The sequence below is a fragment of the Xenopus tropicalis genome, chromosome 9 (assembly GCF_000004195.4).
Source record: "Xenopus tropicalis strain Nigerian chromosome 9, UCB_Xtro_10.0, whole genome shotgun sequence".
Classification (NCBI taxonomy): domain Eukaryota; kingdom Metazoa; phylum Chordata; class Amphibia; order Anura; family Pipidae; genus Xenopus; species Xenopus tropicalis.
In genome coordinates this window covers 8,650,849-8,670,491 of record NC_030685.2, presented here as the reverse complement: position 1 = coordinate 8,670,491, position 19,643 = coordinate 8,650,849, and the positions used below count along the sequence as shown (strand labels likewise).

The 19,643-nt window shown below is 42.2% G+C and overlaps 1 protein-coding gene across 1 annotated transcript; it reads left to right on the top strand.

Annotated features, from left to right (window-relative positions):
* The first annotated feature begins 1,552 nt into the window (after nucleotides 1–1,552).
* Nucleotides 1,553–18,262, top strand: LOC100496189. The gene is made up of 10 exons (XM_031893736.1): nucleotides 1,553–1,755; nucleotides 2,389–2,478; nucleotides 3,531–3,596; nucleotides 4,672–4,736; nucleotides 9,891–10,167; nucleotides 12,491–12,700; nucleotides 14,596–14,618; nucleotides 15,988–16,249; nucleotides 16,831–17,061; nucleotides 17,599–18,262. The coding sequence occupies exons 1-10, from the start codon at nucleotides 1,677–1,679 to the stop codon at nucleotides 17,706–17,708; spliced, it is 1,413 nt and encodes a 470-aa protein (XP_031749596.1). The 5' UTR covers nucleotides 1,553–1,676; the 3' UTR covers nucleotides 17,709–18,262.
* Nucleotides 18,263–19,643: the final 1,381 nt, after the last annotated feature.

Genomic DNA, 19,643 nt, shown 5'->3' with positions numbered 1-19,643 from the left:
GGGCCTTTAACTGCCAAGGGTTGATGGGAGTTGTAGATAAACAATAGCTGAAGGGCCACCGCTACAGATAGCCCTATTTATATGCCGCATCGACTGTGTGCCATAGCCCTGGAGGGCCCCCTGTTGCCAGCGTCTGGTTGCCTAAACATAAAGGGGAAAACATAACGGTGAAAGGGGCATCAGACTGGGATAGGTTTTACTGCAAAGCCCCAGAGGCGGTGGCACTAGGGAGCCTAAATCTGGGTCTGTTAAATATAGATTTAAGGGAACACTGAACCCAAACCGTAAAGCTGTCCCACTGCGCCCCCTAGTTCTCTATAGAAGTTGATGAAAAATGTAATTACACATGGAAACCAATTCACCAATGAGAATTCTACTGACCCAAAACTTAATTATAGATGCAAGAGAAGTGACCAATGAGAATGCTGATTCCCAGCACTATGTCAGACATCTTGCTGCTAGCTTACATATAGAGATAATTGTGTAATTTTTCTCTTCATTATATGGCACAGGAATCAGACATTGGATATAGGACAGACTACTACCCTACTATACCTGCTATCCCACAGTCCCAGTCCCTTCCCAGAGGCTATTATCCCCCCACTGCTACTATAGGCACCATCTCTCCCTACTATACCTGCTATCCCACAGCCCCAGTCCCTTCCCAGAGGCTATTATCCCCCCACTGCTACTATAGGCACCATCTCTCCCTACTATACCTGCTATCCCACAGCCCCAGTCCCTTTCCCAGAGGCTATTATCCCACTGCTACTATAGGCACCATCTCTCCCTACTATATCTGCTATCCCACAGCCCCAGTCCCTTCCCAGAGGCTATTATCCCCCCACTGCTACTATAGGCACCATCTCTCCCTACTATACCTGCTATCCCACAGCCCCAGTCCCTTCCCAGAGGCTATTATCCCCCACTGATACTATAGGCACCATCTCTCCCTACTATACCTGCTATCCCACAGCCCCAGTCCCTTCCCAGAGGCTATTATCCCCCCACTGCTACTATAGGCACCATCTCTCCCTACTATACCTGCTATCCCACAGCCCCAGTCCCTTCCCAGAGGCTATTATCCCCCCACTGCTACTATAGGCACCATCTCTCCCTACTATACCTGCTATCCCACAGCCCCAGTCCCTTTCCAGAGGCTATTATCCCCCCACTGCTACTATAGGCACCATCTCTCCCTACTATACCTGCTATCCCACAGCCCCAGTCCCTTCCCAGAGGCTATTATCCTCCCACTGCTACTATAGGCACCATCTCTCCCTACTAAACCTGCTATCCCACAGCCCCAGTCCCTTCCCAGAGGCTATTATCCCCCCACTGCTACTATAGGCACCATCTCTCCCTACTATACCTGCTATCCCACAGCCCCAGTCCCTTCCCAGAGGCTATTATCCCCCCACTGCTACTATAGGCACCATCTCTCCCTACTATACCTGCTATCCCACAGCCCCAGTCCCTTCCCAGAGGCTATTATCCCCCCACTGCTACTATAGGCACCTATTTACCCTACATTTTTCTATTTACAGAAAAAAAGACATTCCAGACTTCATTTCTTTAATAAGGAGAGAATGCAAGAAAACCAATATTAGCTGAAGAACATCTGCAAGAAAAAGTCATATTAAAAGAGTTTTTCTTCAGTAGTCAGGAGAGTGTATATGAACAGTATAAATATAGAGCTGCGGGTACTTAGCGGAATGGAGTCAGACCAAGGGGCGCCCCAGCTTTCAGCTGTTGGTAAGAGTATGAGAAACCTTAGGGAGTATTTTGACATTGTTAAACCTTAAGACGTAAATAATATAATATGGAAGCCAATGTGCTGCTTTAACCTTGTGTTTATGTTGTGTTATGTTGTACTGATATGTTTTTATGGTAACTTGCAAAACTGGATTACTTACTAAAGGAAGCAAAAAAAAACAACTAAACATGCCAAACTAAAATTGGAACAAGCCACCATGTAGTGTTTAGCTCAGGTAGGGTTGACGTTATCCCAGTGGGTGGGGTGCTGTCGTGGGGGTGGGGAAATTACATCACAGGGGGGGGCTATGACGTGGGGAACGGCCAATCTGTCATCAATTTTGGAAAGTCCTGCCTAGTTTTCCAGGCTGTCCAGACAGTTTTGGCCCAAACTGCCCTTTCAAAAATGGGGCAACCCTAAGCATAGGCCCTATTCATTGCACCGATATTGAGCAAGATAGTGCACTGTCCCTTTAAGAAACAGATTCACTTTAATATTAATATTTAGTAAGGTGTACACTTTGTCATGCAACTCTTGTCTACTTTCATGATTTATTAATGTTCTCTGCAGAGTTTGTTAATGGAGTAACATACTGTGTATTTTACCTTCTAATTTTATTTTTCATGCTACGGGAAATCAAGAAACAAGTGAAGCTTCAGATGCCTCAACTTCAGAGCCTGGTATTGGAAATGGTGAACCCTATGTAATGGTCCATGAAACAGGTGGGATTCTCATTCAGATACATGATGTTGCTCTGAATGCCAGATACAGAGAGTACAACTGATACAGTAGGTGCCTTATCTCCATATAAAATAGCCCCCTATAGGGAAAACAAAGCGCCAGTGTCAGGGTAACAAGGTTCCTCCTATAGGCAAAATACACTATATAAATAATACATGAGATAATTAGGAAAGCACCACTGGAACCCCACCAAACCAATTTCTCAAAGTGTGGGTTCCTCTACCCCCTAGAGGGTCCAATACAGTGGAACACAGGAAGCAGTCTGAAGACTAATGAGTATAAAAAAAAAAAAAATCAGAAAAGTCCAGTTGTTTTAGACTTAATTCTACTAGATATTAAGGATTCAACACTTTTTAATAGGCTTGATGATGGGATCTAAATACTGTTGCTCAGCCGCACCTTCCTTAGATATTATCAAGGTTAATGCATGCTGAGAGCTGTAGTCCAGCAACGTCAGGGTTGAATTCTTAAAGCTATATTGCACAATGAAACTTTCCCAGCTCTCTAGGGCCCGCATTGGCAGCATTGAAATGCAAAAGAATCCTCCAATGAGAATCCCAGCTGATCTGTATAAATCTGGCTCCCTGTTCTCTGTTCCTGCAATTGGAGTTGGGAGCATTAAGCACAGTTTCCCGGCATTCTCATTGGTCAGTTCTTTTGCATCTGTAATTAAGTTTTTGATCCACAGGATTCTCACTGACACCCACCCCCCTATATTGTAGGCAATTGTGAATAATAAACGGTGCTGGTTTCCCTTTGGGCTAAACATTAACCCTATCTGTAACAATGGCCCCTTTATTGGAGCTCCCTATAGATCTGCTATGTTTCCTGTTTCACCGGGGGTGGGGGGGGGGTAAGACTTGCATTGTTAATAATAAACATGGCAGATTGTGTGGGTTTTTACACTTTGCTTAGTGTAATGAAATGACTTCCCCTGTATGGATAACCTGTTGAGTGGTACATTTTCCACAGTACAGCATCTAAAGATACTGATAATAAAAAATATATATCTTTCTCTTTTCTTACAAACAAGATTGTGATGAAAATGTACAAAATGAAGCCCAGGCTCTGTGTACTTATACACCTGGTCCTATTACAGGTAAGACAACAATCATTTTTCATACTGTAGGATTAACATAATTACTGATCATTTTCCCCTTTAAGACCAGTTGTGCCAGCCTCTGCTCCAGGTACATGAGATCAGCACTGGGGGCATTAAACACATAAAGGGTAACTAATTATAACACAGGGTCCAAGTGCTAGAGCTCTAAGGTGCACCCTTTAGCTTTAACTTACTAAGCACTTGAACACCTAAACCACCTTCCCTCCCAATGTAAAAAATAATTTGTCGCCAAAAATCGAAACACTTAAATCTGAACCGAGTATTATTTTCTCCTTCTCCAGCTCTCTGGTTTGTAGACTTTGATTACGAAGCTACAGATGTAGCCAAGTTCCTTTTCCATGTTGTTGCGTTATATCTCTTCCAGCTAACACAGGGGAAAAAAAAATTAACATTTGCCACCAGGTGGTGCATGGTCTATGGCGTTTTCTATTTTAAGTCTTTGCACTCTGGCACCATCTAGAGGCCACTCAAAAAATGGTGTCTGGACATAGTGAGACAAAATGTGAAACTTGCTGGCTGCATCTGTAGACTAATAGCAATATCAGCTTTCACTGTACTCACAACTGAGTAGTCTTTATTTTCTTACACTTGTCTAATGAATGTTATATTTGGTCATAATATACTTTGTCTACACAAAGGGGCTAATTGTGGCTCAGAAACCCTTGTGAGCTTTATCAGGACAGAATGTTCCCCATGTGTGCAGTAAGAGGCTTGTGCCACTGGAGGTGCTAGCATTAGGCACCATTGGAGTTGGGCAGCATTGCCATTTTCACTGCTGGTGTTCTGGTTAGGGGGCAGTTTCTACAGATAATCCTTTGATCCATTTGGAGTGCAGATGATCATGGTGACAGATGAAAACTTCATCTGCTAATGTACCATGTTGGTGAGGGAACGGTGCATTGGCAGATAAGAATGTACAGAAAAGCTGCTGCTCCATATGCATCTGCGCCTATCGACACTAAATTTTTTACTAAACTCAAATGTTTGCTTATGTATAAAAAACATTGAATGCAAAAATCTTGAAATCAGTTTCCTGTTGTTACTTTTACAGAAAAGTCCAGTTTAACTGGGCAGTGGATTGAATGGATATTTGAAATTCTGCTTTATATATTTTGGGTAAGTATCTTAAACACTTAGAAAGCCACTAAACCCTGCTGCACAGCGCGGCTCAACCAAACGTTACTCAGCTGTTGCTGGACTACAAATCCCAGAATAATGTAACATATAATGAAGGGTGAGGCATGCTGGGAGCTGTAGTCCAGCAACATCAGGGTTGTATTCTTAAAGCAATATTGCACAATAAAACTTTCCCAGCTCTCTAGGGCCCGCATTGGCAGCATTGAAATGCAAAAGAATCCTCCAATGAGAATCCCAGCTGATCTGTATAAATCCGGCTCCCTGTTCTCTGTTCCTGCAATTGGAGTTGGGAGCATTAAGCACAGTTTCCCAGCACTGAACAAGTCTGTCCCTTTATCCCCATGTCTGATTCCTGTGCCATATAATGACGGGAAAATGACATCATTATCTCTATATGTAAGGTACCAGCAAGGGGCCTGACACAGTGCTGGGAATCAGCATTCTAGCAATCAGCAGCTATCTAGTTGCTAGGGTCCAAATTAATCTAGCAACCAGGCAATGGTTTGAAAGAAAGACAGGGCTATCAATAGAAAGATGAGTAATTAAAAAGTAACAATAACAATAAAACCGGAGCTTCACAGAGCAATAGTTATTGGCTGCCGGGGTCAGTGACCCCCATTTGAAAGCTGCAAAGAGTTAGAAGAAGAAGGCAAATAATTGGAAAACTTTACAAAATAAAAAATGAAGAGCAATTGAAAAGTTACTAAGAACAGGTCATACCAGAAGTTAACCTGTAAGTGAACCGACACTTTAACAAGAAGCATTCCGATGCCCTGCCTAGCCCATACTAAAAGTCAATGCGTCTGACTCGCATTTCGCTCACTAACACTCAAGCTTCATAAAAAGTGATGAAAAGCGTGAAACAGAATTCACACTAGCAGGGTATAAAGTTTGTCTCAAGCAGGATAAAATATTGAGAACAACAGTGACAATGAATGGGCCAAGAAGGAAGAATGGGCAGATACACCACAGGGAGATTTCATCCCAGAAACCAGTCAGTGGGTTGTAAACCCAACCACAACACTGCCCCACTGTGCCCCATAGTTTTATTATAGAAGTTGCAAAAAAATGAGAATTCTACAGACAAAAAAACTTCATTATAAATGCAAGAAAGCTGACCAATGAGAATGCTGATTCCCAGCACTGTGTCAGGCCCCTTGCTGGTACCTTACATATAGAGATAATGATGTCATTTTCCCGTCATTATATGGCACAGGAATCAGACATGGGGATAAAGGGACAGACTTGTTCAGTGCTGGGAAACTGTGCTTAATGCTCCCAACTCCAATTGCAGGAACAGAGAACAGGGAGCCAGATTTATACAGATCAGCTGGGATTCTCATTGGAGGATTCTTTTGCATATTAAAGGAGAACTAAAGTCTAAAATAGAAAATGATTAGAAATGCTGTATTTTGTATACTGAACATAAACATAAACATTCTGAACTTACTGCACAAGCCCAGAGGTTGAGAAGCCTAATTAAAACAATAATTTATGCTTTCAAAGTTGTCCACAGGGGGCTGCCATATTGTGACTTTGTTATACCATCTTCTATAAGATCTGGCTCCTGCACATGCTCAGTTTGCCCTGGGCTGCTGTTGGGAGGCGGAGCTTAGGGAACGTAATAAATTATCAAAACAACAGCACAAAGCCAGTGGCTGCATAAATATGCAAAAGAATCCTCCAATGAGAATCCCAGCTGATCTGTATAAATCTGGCTCCCTGTTCTCTGTTCCTGCAATTGGAGTTGGGAGCATTAAGCACAGTTTCCCAGCACTGAACAAGTCTGTCCCTTTATCCCCATGTCTGATTCCTGTGCCATATAATGACGGGAAAATGACATCATTATCTCTATATGTAAGGTAATATCAAAATGGCTGATATAGTGCTGGGAATCTAATTAGCACTCTCATTGGTCAATGCTCTTGTGTATATATATTTTTCCTTCAACCTCCATAGAGAACTAAGTGAAAACTAAAAATTACCCCATTGGTACAGGTACATATAAACTAGCGCTGCCCTATTATGTGAATTTTATAAAATAATTTCTTGTAACTTTTTTATTAAGAAAATATAGTGGATAGAAAAGACAAAAAATATATATAAACATTGCATGTGGGTTACCGCGACATAAAAGGGTGGGAACTGTCTATAGTAGTGTCTCTTTGGGTGTTCCATGGAGGAATGGGTGCGGTGTTGGATGGTTCGGGTTCCAAGGTCCTGGGGGATTAGTTGTATGGTCATAGTTGTAGCTGTGTGGTTGTGCTTTGGCAGGTTTGATAAAGTGTTGATCGGAGGAAGGTGGTTGGTCCGGTTGGGTTTTCCTGGGTTGCATAAGATTCTGGGTTGGATGTCCCTTATGTTCGTCATTTTGGGTTGACCAGTTCCCACATGGCCCATGTTTCCATGAATTGGGTATGTTTGTTCTGTAGGTGGGCTATTCTGGATTCGAACTCTTTGTTATTATTTACTCTCTTTGCGACTTCGGCTAGTGAGGGTGGGGTTGCTGATTTCCATTTGCTCGTTAAGGCTAACTTAGCCGCTGTTAGTACTTGGTTCATCAGCGCTTGAGAGGTTTTATGTAGTCCGGGGAATGGCTTTCCCAGTATGAATGTGAGGAGGTCCTTCTGGATGATGCGACCCGTGAGTCGAGATAGTAGTTCTGTAATGCTATCCCAGTAGGGCTGTATTATGGGACATGTCCATAGTATGTGTTCTAATGTGCCTATGGTTTGGCAGCCTCTCCAGCAATATGGAGAATGGTTAGGAAAAAAGGTGTTGAGTCTCTCCGGGGTGTTGTACCAATGCATTATGATTTTGTATATGTTTTCTCTTTGTCTTATGCAGGTCACCATTTTTTTGGCATTCGCCCATATGTGGGCCCATTCTTCGTCCGTGATGGGTTGTGCTCTGTTTTTATTCCATTTGGCCATGTATGTATGGGAGGGTGTTTGCTCTGGGGGGGGTGCAATAAGAAGCTGGTATATCTTGGAGATCAGTCCTTTTTGAGGTAGGCCTTGTTTGGCTATGAGCTTCAAAGAATTTGAGATTGGCTTGTGGTGCTTTTTCTTGTAGGTTTGGAAATGATAGGATGGCACCCGTGGTTGGATTTATCAGGTTTTCTACTCCGGGGGCTTTGGTCTGCGACCAGCGGAGGTAGAAGTGCGGAGAGGTTCCAGGTTCAAATGTTGGGTTTTTGAGGTATATAGTTGTTAAAGGGTATTTGGATATTAGTGCATGCTTTTGCTTGTTTTTATTCCAGATGGAAAGAGTAAGATGGGTAGAGCTTAGTCTTGAGGTGGGTACTCGGAGTAGGGGGTTGGTAGACCATATGAATGAATTTAAGTGGTAGTTCTCTATGACCATATTTTCTATGATTCCCCATATTGTGGTTGGGGTCCAATGAGACCAGGCAAGTAGTTGTCTGAGGTGAGCTGCTTCATAATATTTCAGGAAGGATGGTACGCCAAGTCCTCCTCTAAGGTTTGGGGATATTAGTATGGATCTTTGTATTCTGTGCCTGCGGTTGCCCCAGATGAACGTGTGCACCATGGATTGTATCATCTTAAGAGTTTTGGTTGGGACCATTACTGGCAGAGTTTCGAATAGATATAGGAATTTGGGTAATATACACATTTTAATAGATACTATTTTTCCAAACCAGGATATTGGGTAGTCAGACCATTTTCTCAGAAGGTGTTCAACCTGTCGGATAAGTGGTGGGTAGTTGTGGTGGTATAAGGTGTTGTATTTGGAGGTAATCTGGGTGCCTAGGTATGAAATGGAGTCTGTTTTCCAGTTGTAAGGAAAACTTGCTTTAAGGGCTTCCTTGGTGTTGCTTGGTATGTGTAGTGGAAGCGCTTCTGTTTTGGTTAAGTTAATTTTATAATTGGAAAGCACGCTATATTCCTTGAGAATTTTGTGCAGGTTAGGTAGATTTGTGGGTTTGTTAAGGTAAGCATCACATCATCTGCATACAAGGAGATTTTAAATTGTGTTGATTTGATAGTTATCCCTGATACATCTTGGTTATTTCGGATTAGCGCTGCTAAGGGTTCTATGCTTAACGCGTAAAGGAGCGGAGACAAGGGGCACCCTTGTCTCGTACCGTTGAAGATTGGTATGAAAGAAAGAAAGAAAGAAAGCCCCAGTGCTAAAGCCAGTAATACTCTGTACCTTAGCCATGGGGGGGAGTGTAAGGTGCATATACAGTCACTGTATTACATACAGACAAACCTTTCCAATGGGAAAGTTTATTCTCAGAGGGGCTGTTGGGTAATAGAAAAGTGACTGAACTTTTGTCACAGCTTCTGCCTCTGTTTCCAACCTTTGTAACTTATATTTGTTACACAGCTCAGTATTTGGAATCATTACAAGGTGGAAAGAAAAGCCGCACTAAGGATTCAGCTAAAGTCTCGCCCAAAGATCAAAGTGCCAGAGCAGGACTTCAGTTATTCAGGGAGCAGCCAGACAGGACTGTGATTGGTTGGCTAGTATGCATGTTTAATAGTGACCAGACCAAGCAGGCAGGGGAAAGAAGAATATTGTGAGTCGACCCCTAAGCTCAGGTCACTGACATCAGCCAAGAGCAGACTGAGCATGTGCAGTAGTTGGGCAAGGCAAAAGATGGAGAGCTACTGTGGGCATCTTCAGGGGCATGGGGCTTTATTTCTATAGAGCTTTGGTGGCTTTGGGCTGGTACAAGGGCCCAAAACACACAGATAAACATTTCTAGCCATATTCTTTTTTAGGCTTTAGTTGTCCTTTAATGCAACCACTGGCTTTGTGCTGTTGTTTTGATAATTTACTATGTTCCCTAAGCTCCGCCTCCCAACAGCAGCCCAGGGCAAACTGAGCATGTGCAGGAGCCAGATCTTATAGAAGATGGTATAACAAAGTAACAAGATGGTAGCCCCCTGTGGACAACTTTGAAAGCATAAATCATTACTTTAATTAGGCTTCTCAACCTCTGGGCTTGTGCAGTAAGTTCAGAATGTTTATGTTTATGTTCAGTATACAAAATACAGCATTTCTAATGATTTTCTAATTTAGACTTTAGTTCTCCTTTAAAATATATTTAACAGTTGTTTATGATTTCCCTTTTAACTGCTTTATGTTTTGTTACATCTGCAGCCTGTCATTCAGCCTTTCAGTCAGCCTTTCAGACAACTCTTCACTGTCGGGATACTGACCTTTTCAGAGAAGGACGAGTGCAAATGGTTGGAACACTTACTGAGGTCGGATGTCCGTGTAGATAAAGTTATTTGCAACTCTGGAGATGAAAAAAGACTTAAAGACGACCTCGCACAGTGTTCCTATATAATTGTTTACCACCGAGGCAGATTTGGACCTGACTCTATGACTGATTCTATGTTTGCCAGCACCGTGACACAGAGCACTTCCAAACTTGGTAAATGTTCAGCCGTAATTGGCCTTGATCTTTTAAACAGAAAAATCAGATAATTATCTCTATATGTAAGGTACCAGTAAGGGGCCTGACACAGTGCTGGGAATCAGCATTCTCATTGGTCACTTCTCTTGCATCTATAATTAGGTTTTGGGTCAGTAGAATTCTCATTGGTTAATTGTTTTCCATGTGTAATTAGTTTTTTAATCAACTTGTATAGAGAACTAGGGGGCGCAGTGGGACAGCTTTGCACCCTGATGAGGTTCTCATGACTGGCAAGACCTGAATAGAAATGTTTGGCCAACGGGGAGAGATGGCGTTTCATCAATCTATTATGGCGACAGGAGAGAGAGATTTTCACGACAGTTGCCGATATCCGAACCTTGGTTTCATATGCGGATCCGCAGCTCTTATGGAATCTGTCCAATGTAAACTAAACTACTCATGTGATTGCAGATACATCTCCACCAATTGCAAAAGTGCTCAGATAAGCCCCTGGATAGGCTTGTATTAAAGGACAACTAAAGCCTAAAAATGAATATGGCTAGAAATGATTATCTGTGTGTTTTGGGCCCTTGTACCAGCCCAATATCCCCAAAGCTCTATAGAAATAAAGATTCATGCCCCTGAAGATGCCCCCAGTAGCTCTCCATCTTTTGCCTTGCCCAACTACTGCACATGCTCAGTCTTGGCTGATGTCAGTGACCTGAGCTTAGGGATCGACTCACAATATTCTTCTTTCCCCTGCCTGCTTGGTCTGGTCACTATTAAACATGCATACTAGCCAACCAATCACAGTCCTGTCTGGCCGCTCTCTTAAAAACTAAAGGCCCTTTGAGCTTGGGGCGAGACTTTAGCTGAATCCTTAGTGCGGCTTTTCTTTCCCCCTTATAATGATTCCAAATACTGAGCTGTGTAACAAATATAAGTTACAAAGGTTGGAAACAGAGGCAGAAGCTGTGACAAAAGTTTCAGTCACTTTGCTATTACCCAACAGCCCCTCTGGGAATAAACTTTCCCATTGGAAAGGTTTGTCTGTATGTAATACAGTGACTGTATGTGCACCTTACACTCCCCCCCCATGGCTAAGGTACAGAATATTACTAGCTAGAGATGTTGTGTGTGTGTGAGCAGTTGCATGGGGGTTTGTGTGCATTACACACGGGGAGAGGCCAAACTGTGCCAGTAGGTGTATAGGCAGAACAACATGATATGTACAGGGGAACCTCTGCACAAACACTATGTTCCTTCCCAGGATGCAAAGTGACTGACACTGAGCTCAGAGTTTGGGCTCTCACTATTATAAACAGGCTGTGTATGGAACCCCCAGGCTGCTCAGCAACCCTTTGCTTTGGTCAGTGTAATGCAAGTGTTAGAGAGAGTCATTTGTAGAAGGATAGAATTCAGAATGTGTTTTGCTTAGAAAAAGCCCCAATTATCTTCTGAGCTGATATTTTGGGGGATGGGGATATGGGAATATTTGGGAGTCTGTTGTAAACAAGTTATGTCTAAATACTATGGAAAAAAATATATACACAAGAGCATTGACCAATGAGAATGCTAATTAGATTATTTTTTTTTTAAGCTACTTGCTACCCGATATCGCCTACCCGTAGGTGGGGATATCGGGTGAAGATCTGCTCGCTTGGCGACATCGCCAAGCGAGCAGATCTTATAGTGTGTGGGCACCTTTAGTCTCACTATGGGTCATATACAAAAAAAACAACAAGTGCAAGAGGGTTCCCCTTAGTGCTCATTCAGACAGAACTTACTCCCATTTGGCTGAGGTCTGTGCACCATAGCGGGTAAAAAAAAAAAAGAAAAAATTTGACGAGTTCCAAGGAGCATGGGCCAGTCCTGTCTTGTCATAGGGCAATCAGTACAGGGGCCTGTTTGTGTCCTGCAAGTTGGAGGGCAGGGAGAGGTACACCTACATACCTCTACCTACCTCTTCCTTATAAATAAAGCCAAATGTAAACAGCATTGCCTTCATGTGGGCAACCACTGGTCTCTTCTCTCCAAAACTGAATGCACAAACCAGCAGCAAGTCTCCAAACAAGGACGGTGGTGCGCAAAGTGCAGAAAAGGGTGCGCTGTGTCTGTTTTATACTTTACATGCTGCCTTTCTTATAGTAAATGGCCGCTACTATCTTCTATCTGTAAATACTCTTGTAATGCTTTATATAGTATAGATAATAACTAGAATCAGTCTGTGAGTATGCACCAAGTGGGAGGATACCATTTAATCGGATTATGTTCATTCCAGAAGGCTGTCCAAAATAGACGTAATTGTATATGACTTTTTTTTGTGGTTCTTATACCCCAGAGAAGAAGAACGTGCTGATTGCTTTGGGGCATCTTGAAGACAAAACACACGAGGAAACGATGAAGGAGAAACTGCAAGAGAGAATTGGAAGAGAGTGTAACCAGCTGTTCTTCACAAAAGGAGAAATCAGGCGATATGAATACCTTTATGCCTTATATCCAAAGACGAAATTGGATGCAATACGGGCAGCATTATCTACTGCTTTCCCAGGTACAGAAATACCAATGCATTTACCTGTCTGACAGGTAACAGAAATACATTTCATATTAGGGATGCATCCCAACTTGAATTTCATACAACCTGTGGCATAGGGTGCGGGTAGTTCTTGGCCAGTAGCCCCATGTAAGGTGCTTATGATACAGAGAGGTGGGAAAGAGGTTCTGTGCATTAAAGGACAACTAAAGCTTTAAAAAGAATATGGCTAGAAATGTTTAGCTATGTGTTTTGAGCCCTTGTACCAGCCCAAAGCCACCAAAGCTCTATAGAAATAAAGCCCCATGCCCCTGAAGATGCCCACAGTAGCTCTCCATCTTTTGCCTTGCCCAACTACTGCACATGCTCAGTCTGCTTTTGGCTGATGTCAGTGACCTGAGCTTAGGGATCGACTCACAATATTCTTCTTTCCCTGCCTGCTTGGTCTGGTCACTATTAAACATGCATACTAGCCAACCAATCACAGTCCTGTCTGGCTGCTCTCTAAAAAACTGAAGTCCTTTTGAGTTTGGGGCGAGACTTTAGCTGAATCCTTAGTGTGACTTTTCTTTCCACCTTGTAATGATCCCAAATACTGAGCTGTGTAACAAATATAAGTTACAAAGGTTGGAAACAGAGGCAGAAGCTGTGACAAAAGTTTCAGTCACTTTGCTATTACCCAACAGCCCCTCTGGGAATAAACTGCCCCATTGGGAAGGTTTGTCTGTATGTAACACAGTGACTGTATATGCACCTTACACTCCCCCCATGGCTAAGGTACAGAATATTACTGGCTTTAGCACTGGGGCTTTTTTTTTCTTTTTTTCTTCTTCTTTTATATACAACCACACAACAGACCAATAACTGCTCTTGAAATGTTTATGAAGCAGTTGCATGGGGGTTTGTGTGCATTACACACGGGGAGAGGCCAAACTGTGCCAGTAGGTGTATAGGCAGAACAACATGATATGTACAGGGGAACCTCTGCACAAACACTATGTTCCTTCCTAGGATGCAAAGTGACTGACACTGAGCTCAGAGTTTGGGCTCTCACTATTATAAACAGGCTGTGTATGGAACCCCCAGGCTGCTCAGCAACCCTTTGCTTTGGTCAGTGTAATGCAAGTGTTAGAGAGAGTCATTTGTAGAAGGATAGAATTCAGAATGTGTTTTGCTTAGAAAAAGCCACAATTATCTTCTGAGCTGATATTTTGGGGGATGGGGATATGGGAATATTTGGGAGTCTGTTGTAAACAAGTTATGTCTAAATACTATGGAAAAAAATATATACACAAGAGCATTGACCAATGAGAATGCTAATTAGATTCCCAGCACTATATCAGCCATTTTGATATTATCTTACATATAGAGATAATGATGTCATTTTCCCGTCATTATATGGCACAGGAATCAGACATGGGGATAAAGGGACAGACTTGTTCAGTGCTGGGAAACTGTGCTTAATGCTCCCAACTCCAATTGCAGGAACAGAGAACAGGGAGCCAGATTTATACAGATCAGCTGGGATTCTCATTGGAGGATTCTTTTGCATATTTATGCAGCCACTGGCTCTGTGCTGTTGTTTTGATAATTTACTATGTTCCCTAAGCTCCGCCTCCCAACAGCAGCCCAGAGCAAACTGAGCATGTGCAGGAGCCAGATCTTATAGAAGATGGTCTAACAAAGTAACAAGATGGCAGCCCCCTGTGGACAACTTTGAAAGCATAAATCATTATTTTAATTAGGCTTCTCAACCTCTGGGCTTGTGCAGTAAGTTCAGAATGTTTATGTTTATGTTCAGTATACAAAATACAGCATTTCTAATGATTTTCTATTTTAGACTTTAGTTCTCCTTTAAGCCTCTGTGTTTGAGAACTGTATTTCTAATGTTTATAAACTTCCTTTTCTTCTAGGACATGAAGGTTACATTTCTTCGGTAAGAGTCAATTTATGTGCCTTTATAAACCAGTTGCTTTTTTTGAAGAATAAAATAGGCAAATGTGTGAGAGAAGAAACTAATAGTAACAGGACTGCGTATAACTGTACAGTGCTGCTAATCTGATGATTATATCCAAGTAAATTCACCTACAGAATCCCTAACTATTAGGTTCCAGACTTCTGGCAGATGCACATATATGTTCTCATAGTTGGCCACACCCCATTAACTCATAACTTGGTCTCTATCTTTGTTTCTGGAAGGACTCCAAAAGGGACTTTTATTTCCTAGGATAGTTTGGAGAGGAAGTGCTTGGGGGCTTTTAAGCCCTTTATATTTCTATGAGTGGGCTTCTGACCATTCCTGACTTTCATTTTAGCACTGGGGCTTCCATGATTACAGGCAACCAAGCATCCTAAGCCTTATATCTTGGGTCCCTAATGAGGCTTCTGCCCCATAGTTTAGGTGCCTGTATAATAGGGGGTGCCACCTTGTGACTTAATTAATCACTGATTGTAAATCAATGAAGACAATGGTTTGTATTTACAGTTAGAAGTGACATCGGCAGCCAGTAAATAACAGTTCTACCTGTTTAATGAGTGGACAAAAATTGATTAGACTCCTACAAACCCTCCTTGGGAGGTTAACGTCCAAGTTTTCAATCCTAGTAGTTGGGAACATTCAAGAATTAAGTTCTAAGAAAATGAATTCCTACATAAATATGTGAAGTATGTGAATATGTAGAGTAAATAAGAGCAATAATGCTCTTCAAGACACTAGAAGACTCCAGACCATGTGGGTCCATGTGTCCACATCCTGCAAAAAGGTAAATCCATGCGTTATACTTTAATGTAGGTCTAAGACCTGCTCCCACCACTCCCTGACGGTGGACTCGTGAAACTAAAGCGGCAGTTACACCATCAAGGGAAGCTGGCAGAAGAGCGATTCTTTCCAATTGTCTCCAGTTTGTCTCATCAATAGGTCATTCCCAAAAATGTAACATTTAAGGAGATACATTATAAAGAAGTATTATGGTCATAAGTGCTAAAGCACTATGGTGCAAAACTTGAGCACGGCAGGAGATTTAGGTTGAACACAAGGTGAAAGGAGCAGCCCTGTACATAATGGCTGCCAAGCAGCATGCAGTAAATAAGCCCCATCGTGCCCTGTGCAATTCCCAGGGTGAGTAAGGGCCACAATGGGGAAAGCCCCCCCCCCCTCTTATGAATACAGTGCTGCTGAATGCAGGTCCATCTGGGAGGAGCTTCTCAGTGCTCAGTGAGTGGCAGGGTACAGTTGGCTTTCTGCCTCCCATGACACCCTAATGTATTTGCTTGTGCCTTGTCTCTTTTCTATTGTATTTTTCCAGTCAACCAATCACACTGTTGGAATCGTTTCACGGTCGGCAGAGAGTGATTATAAGTGGCTGGACCAGTACCTCAAAGACTCATTTCAGATCGAGGTCAGACCCATTTACATCTCTAACAGCGGGAAACTGAAGTTCTGGGATGATGTCTCTCATTGCTCATTCGCTATCCTGTATCACACCAAGAGACGAGGGAGGATAAACATCACCGACGTCACCGACTCTCTCTATGATGAAGAAATTAAATATCTGGCCTCTGCACTGGGTAGGGAACATGCTTTATATGGTGAGAAGGTGTCTGCCCATGCTTGGTGTGTGCATCTAACAATTCAGGTTCCTGAACCCTGCTGCACAGCGCGGCTCAACCAAACGTTACTCAGCTGTTGCTGGACTACAAATCCCAGAATAATGTAACATATAATGAAGGGTGAGGCATGCTGGGAGCTGTAGTCCAGCAACATCAGGGTTGTATTCTTAAAGCAATATTGCACAATAAAACTTTCCCAGCTCTCTAGGGCCCGCATTGGCAGCATTGAAATGCAAAAGAATCCTCCAATGAGAATCCCAGCTGATCTGTATAAATCTGGCTCCCTGTTCTCTGTTCCTGCAATTGGAGTTGGGAGCATTAAGCACAGTTTCCCAGCACTGTCTGTCCTTTAGGTTTGCGGCCTTGTGCTTTTATATGGCCATATAACTCCTTCTCGACTTGTAATATCTTTATTAACTATAGTAAGGTGGACATTATCCACTATATATTTTACAATGGGGGGGCACTTTATTCACTTTATATTATATAATAATAAGCCCACCTAAATACAAGAAATAACTTTTTGTCCCCGACTGTAGGGAAGAACAACGTGATTGTCGTAGCGGATGATCTTGATAACAGCAGCATTGAGGAGAGAGAGAGGATCTTGCAGAGCCAACCCAGCATTGGCCTCTATGCCAAAGATTTGATCCTTTTCACCAAGCAGGAGACAGATCCTAATTACGAGAGACTCGTTACACAGCAGGAACAGGAAGATGAAAGGAGTCTAAATGAAAAACTGGAAACCTTAAGAAATATTATAGGAAATGGTAAGGCTGTTTGTAATGTTACTCTATGCGCCAGTCAGTAACCTCATTAGAAATGTTTTCATTCCTCGGAGCCTCTTATTAAGGAGCGGATTTACACAGACATGAAGATTTACACAGGCAAGTAGATTTACGCAGGCAAGCAGATTTATACAGGCAAGCAGATTTACACAGGCAAGTGGATTTACGCAGGCAAGCGGATTTACACAGGCAAGCGGATTTACGCAGGCAAGCGGATTTACGCAGGCAAGCGGATTTACGCAGGCAAGCGGATTTACGCAGGCAAGCGGATTTACGCAGGCAAGCGGATTTACACAGGCAAGCGGATTTACACAGGCAAGCGGATTTACACAGGCAAGCGGATTTACACAGGCAAGCGGATTCACACAGGCAAGCAGATTCACACAGGCAAGCAGATTTAAACAGGCAAGCGGATTTACACAGGCAAGCGGATTTACACAGACAAACTATTTTATGGTGCAGAGTAAATGATGATCAAGCTTTGTCAGTCCTTAACATTTTTTAGTATTTTTTTTCTAGCTAAAGCTACCATGATGAGCGGAGCAGCAGATACCACAGGCGTCCACGGACAAGAGAAACCTTCAAATACACCCCCATCTGAGACAGATGAAGCAAATGAAATTGTGTAGGGATGATGGCTTCTTCATGGTTTCAACTAAGTGGCATCAGTTAAATAAAAATATTATGTTGGCAGAGCTCTGGAACATCTTGCAACCGATAAAGTAGGGTAATAGACTATCCATGGCAACATATGGGATCATTGCTATGATAAAGACCATCAGTTGTGGTGGACATGACAAATCCTGCTGTGAATATATTGTTGGGGGGGTGAAAGGGCAAAAAAATATTAGCCTTTCTCTCTCTTCGTCTCATCAACTAACAATGAGCAAATTTGCCCAATATTAATAAATATGCTTTTAAGGTTCTTCCCTATTAAAGGGATACTGCCACGTGCAATATAGTTACATATTTGCTAAAGCTGAAAATGGAAGAATGTCAAAATTGTGTCCAATTGGAAAAGCTTGTGGCTGTGTCAGGTTTCCTCAGCATGGAGGGGAATCCTACCTTAATAAAGGGCAATAACATTTAATAAGAATAAAAATGTCTATGTGATTGTGTATGTATTTATAGTAAGTTGGCCGGCCACTCTATAACTGTGGTGTAATAAATTCAGTAAGTGCTAATGTATTACGTTTGTTATTGACTTTTTTATATTTCTTAAAACTGAGGTCAAACCCTGCTTCCCCTTAGGGACCAATCTCCTTTGCTGTTTAAAGGCAAACTATACACTGCAGGTCTCTATAAAAATATATAACATAAAACAGCCCATTTGTAAAATGGTAATTCATATAAATAAACCATTTTCTTAAACATATATTTTTCTAGTACAAGGTGCTATTGGGTAATCCTAAATAGAAAACTGCCATTTTAAGAATTAAGGGCCACCCCCTGGGATCATAGGAGTCACAGTGCGCACAAACAAGCCAAGGCACACATACATGCTAGGTCCCATCAGCCAATGAATGGGCAGAGTTCTGCCTTTTGCTCCCACACTACTTCCTGTTACAGTTAGAGCTGCATCACTTCCTGTCAGCTGATCTCTGAGGGAGCACACAGCCCATCACTAAATGGCGGCTCAAGGGAAAGGATGTAAAAGGGCTATATTTACTGGTACAGTTTCCCCTTTAAAAAACAAGTAGCAATATCTGGTTAACAATAGTAAGGGCTTCTTGAAATAGAGATGGTGTGTTCTTTCTATGAAGGGGGGAAAAAAAAGTGGTGGGAACATGAAATATTATGTCGGGCATCTTGCTGGTACCTTACATATAGAGATAATGATGTCATTTTCCCGTCATTATATGGCACAGGAATCAGACATGGGGATAAAGGGACAGACTTGTTCAGTGCTGGGAAACTGTGCTTAATGCTCCCAACTCCAATTGCAGGAACAGAGAACAGGGAGCCAGATTTATACAGATCAGCTGGGATTCTCATTGGAGGATTCTTTTGCATTTCAATGCTGCCAATGCGGGCCCTAGAGAGCTGGGAAAGTTTTATTGTGCAATATTGCTTTAAGAATACAACCCTGATGTTGCTGGACTACAGCTCCCAGCATGCCTCACCCTTCATTATATGTTACATTATTCTGGGATTTGTAGTCCAGGAACAGCTGAGTAAAGTTTGGTTGAGCTGCGCTGTGCAGCAGGGTTTAAAACAGACTTTTATTAATAACATGACTGAACAAATGCTAAAAGAATCCGATTAAAAATGAGAAAACCTTGAATTTCTCCTTTTCGAAGGAATTTTCAAATGAACGCATCTAAAAAAACCTGTAAACCTTAAAAAACCAAGAAGCAAAGAAAGATTTTCCATTGACTTCTACAGGACGTCAACAGGTTTTAGAATGGCAAAGTTTTCCAATACTTTTTGATGATGTCTTACTAAGTGCTTGGAACGAGCAGATTAAAGTGAATTTTTATCTTTGAATTAAAATGCCGGTAAATAAAAAAATAAATTGTTATTGTAACTTCTCCTTCTAGAGTCATTTCCTATTAACCCCCAGC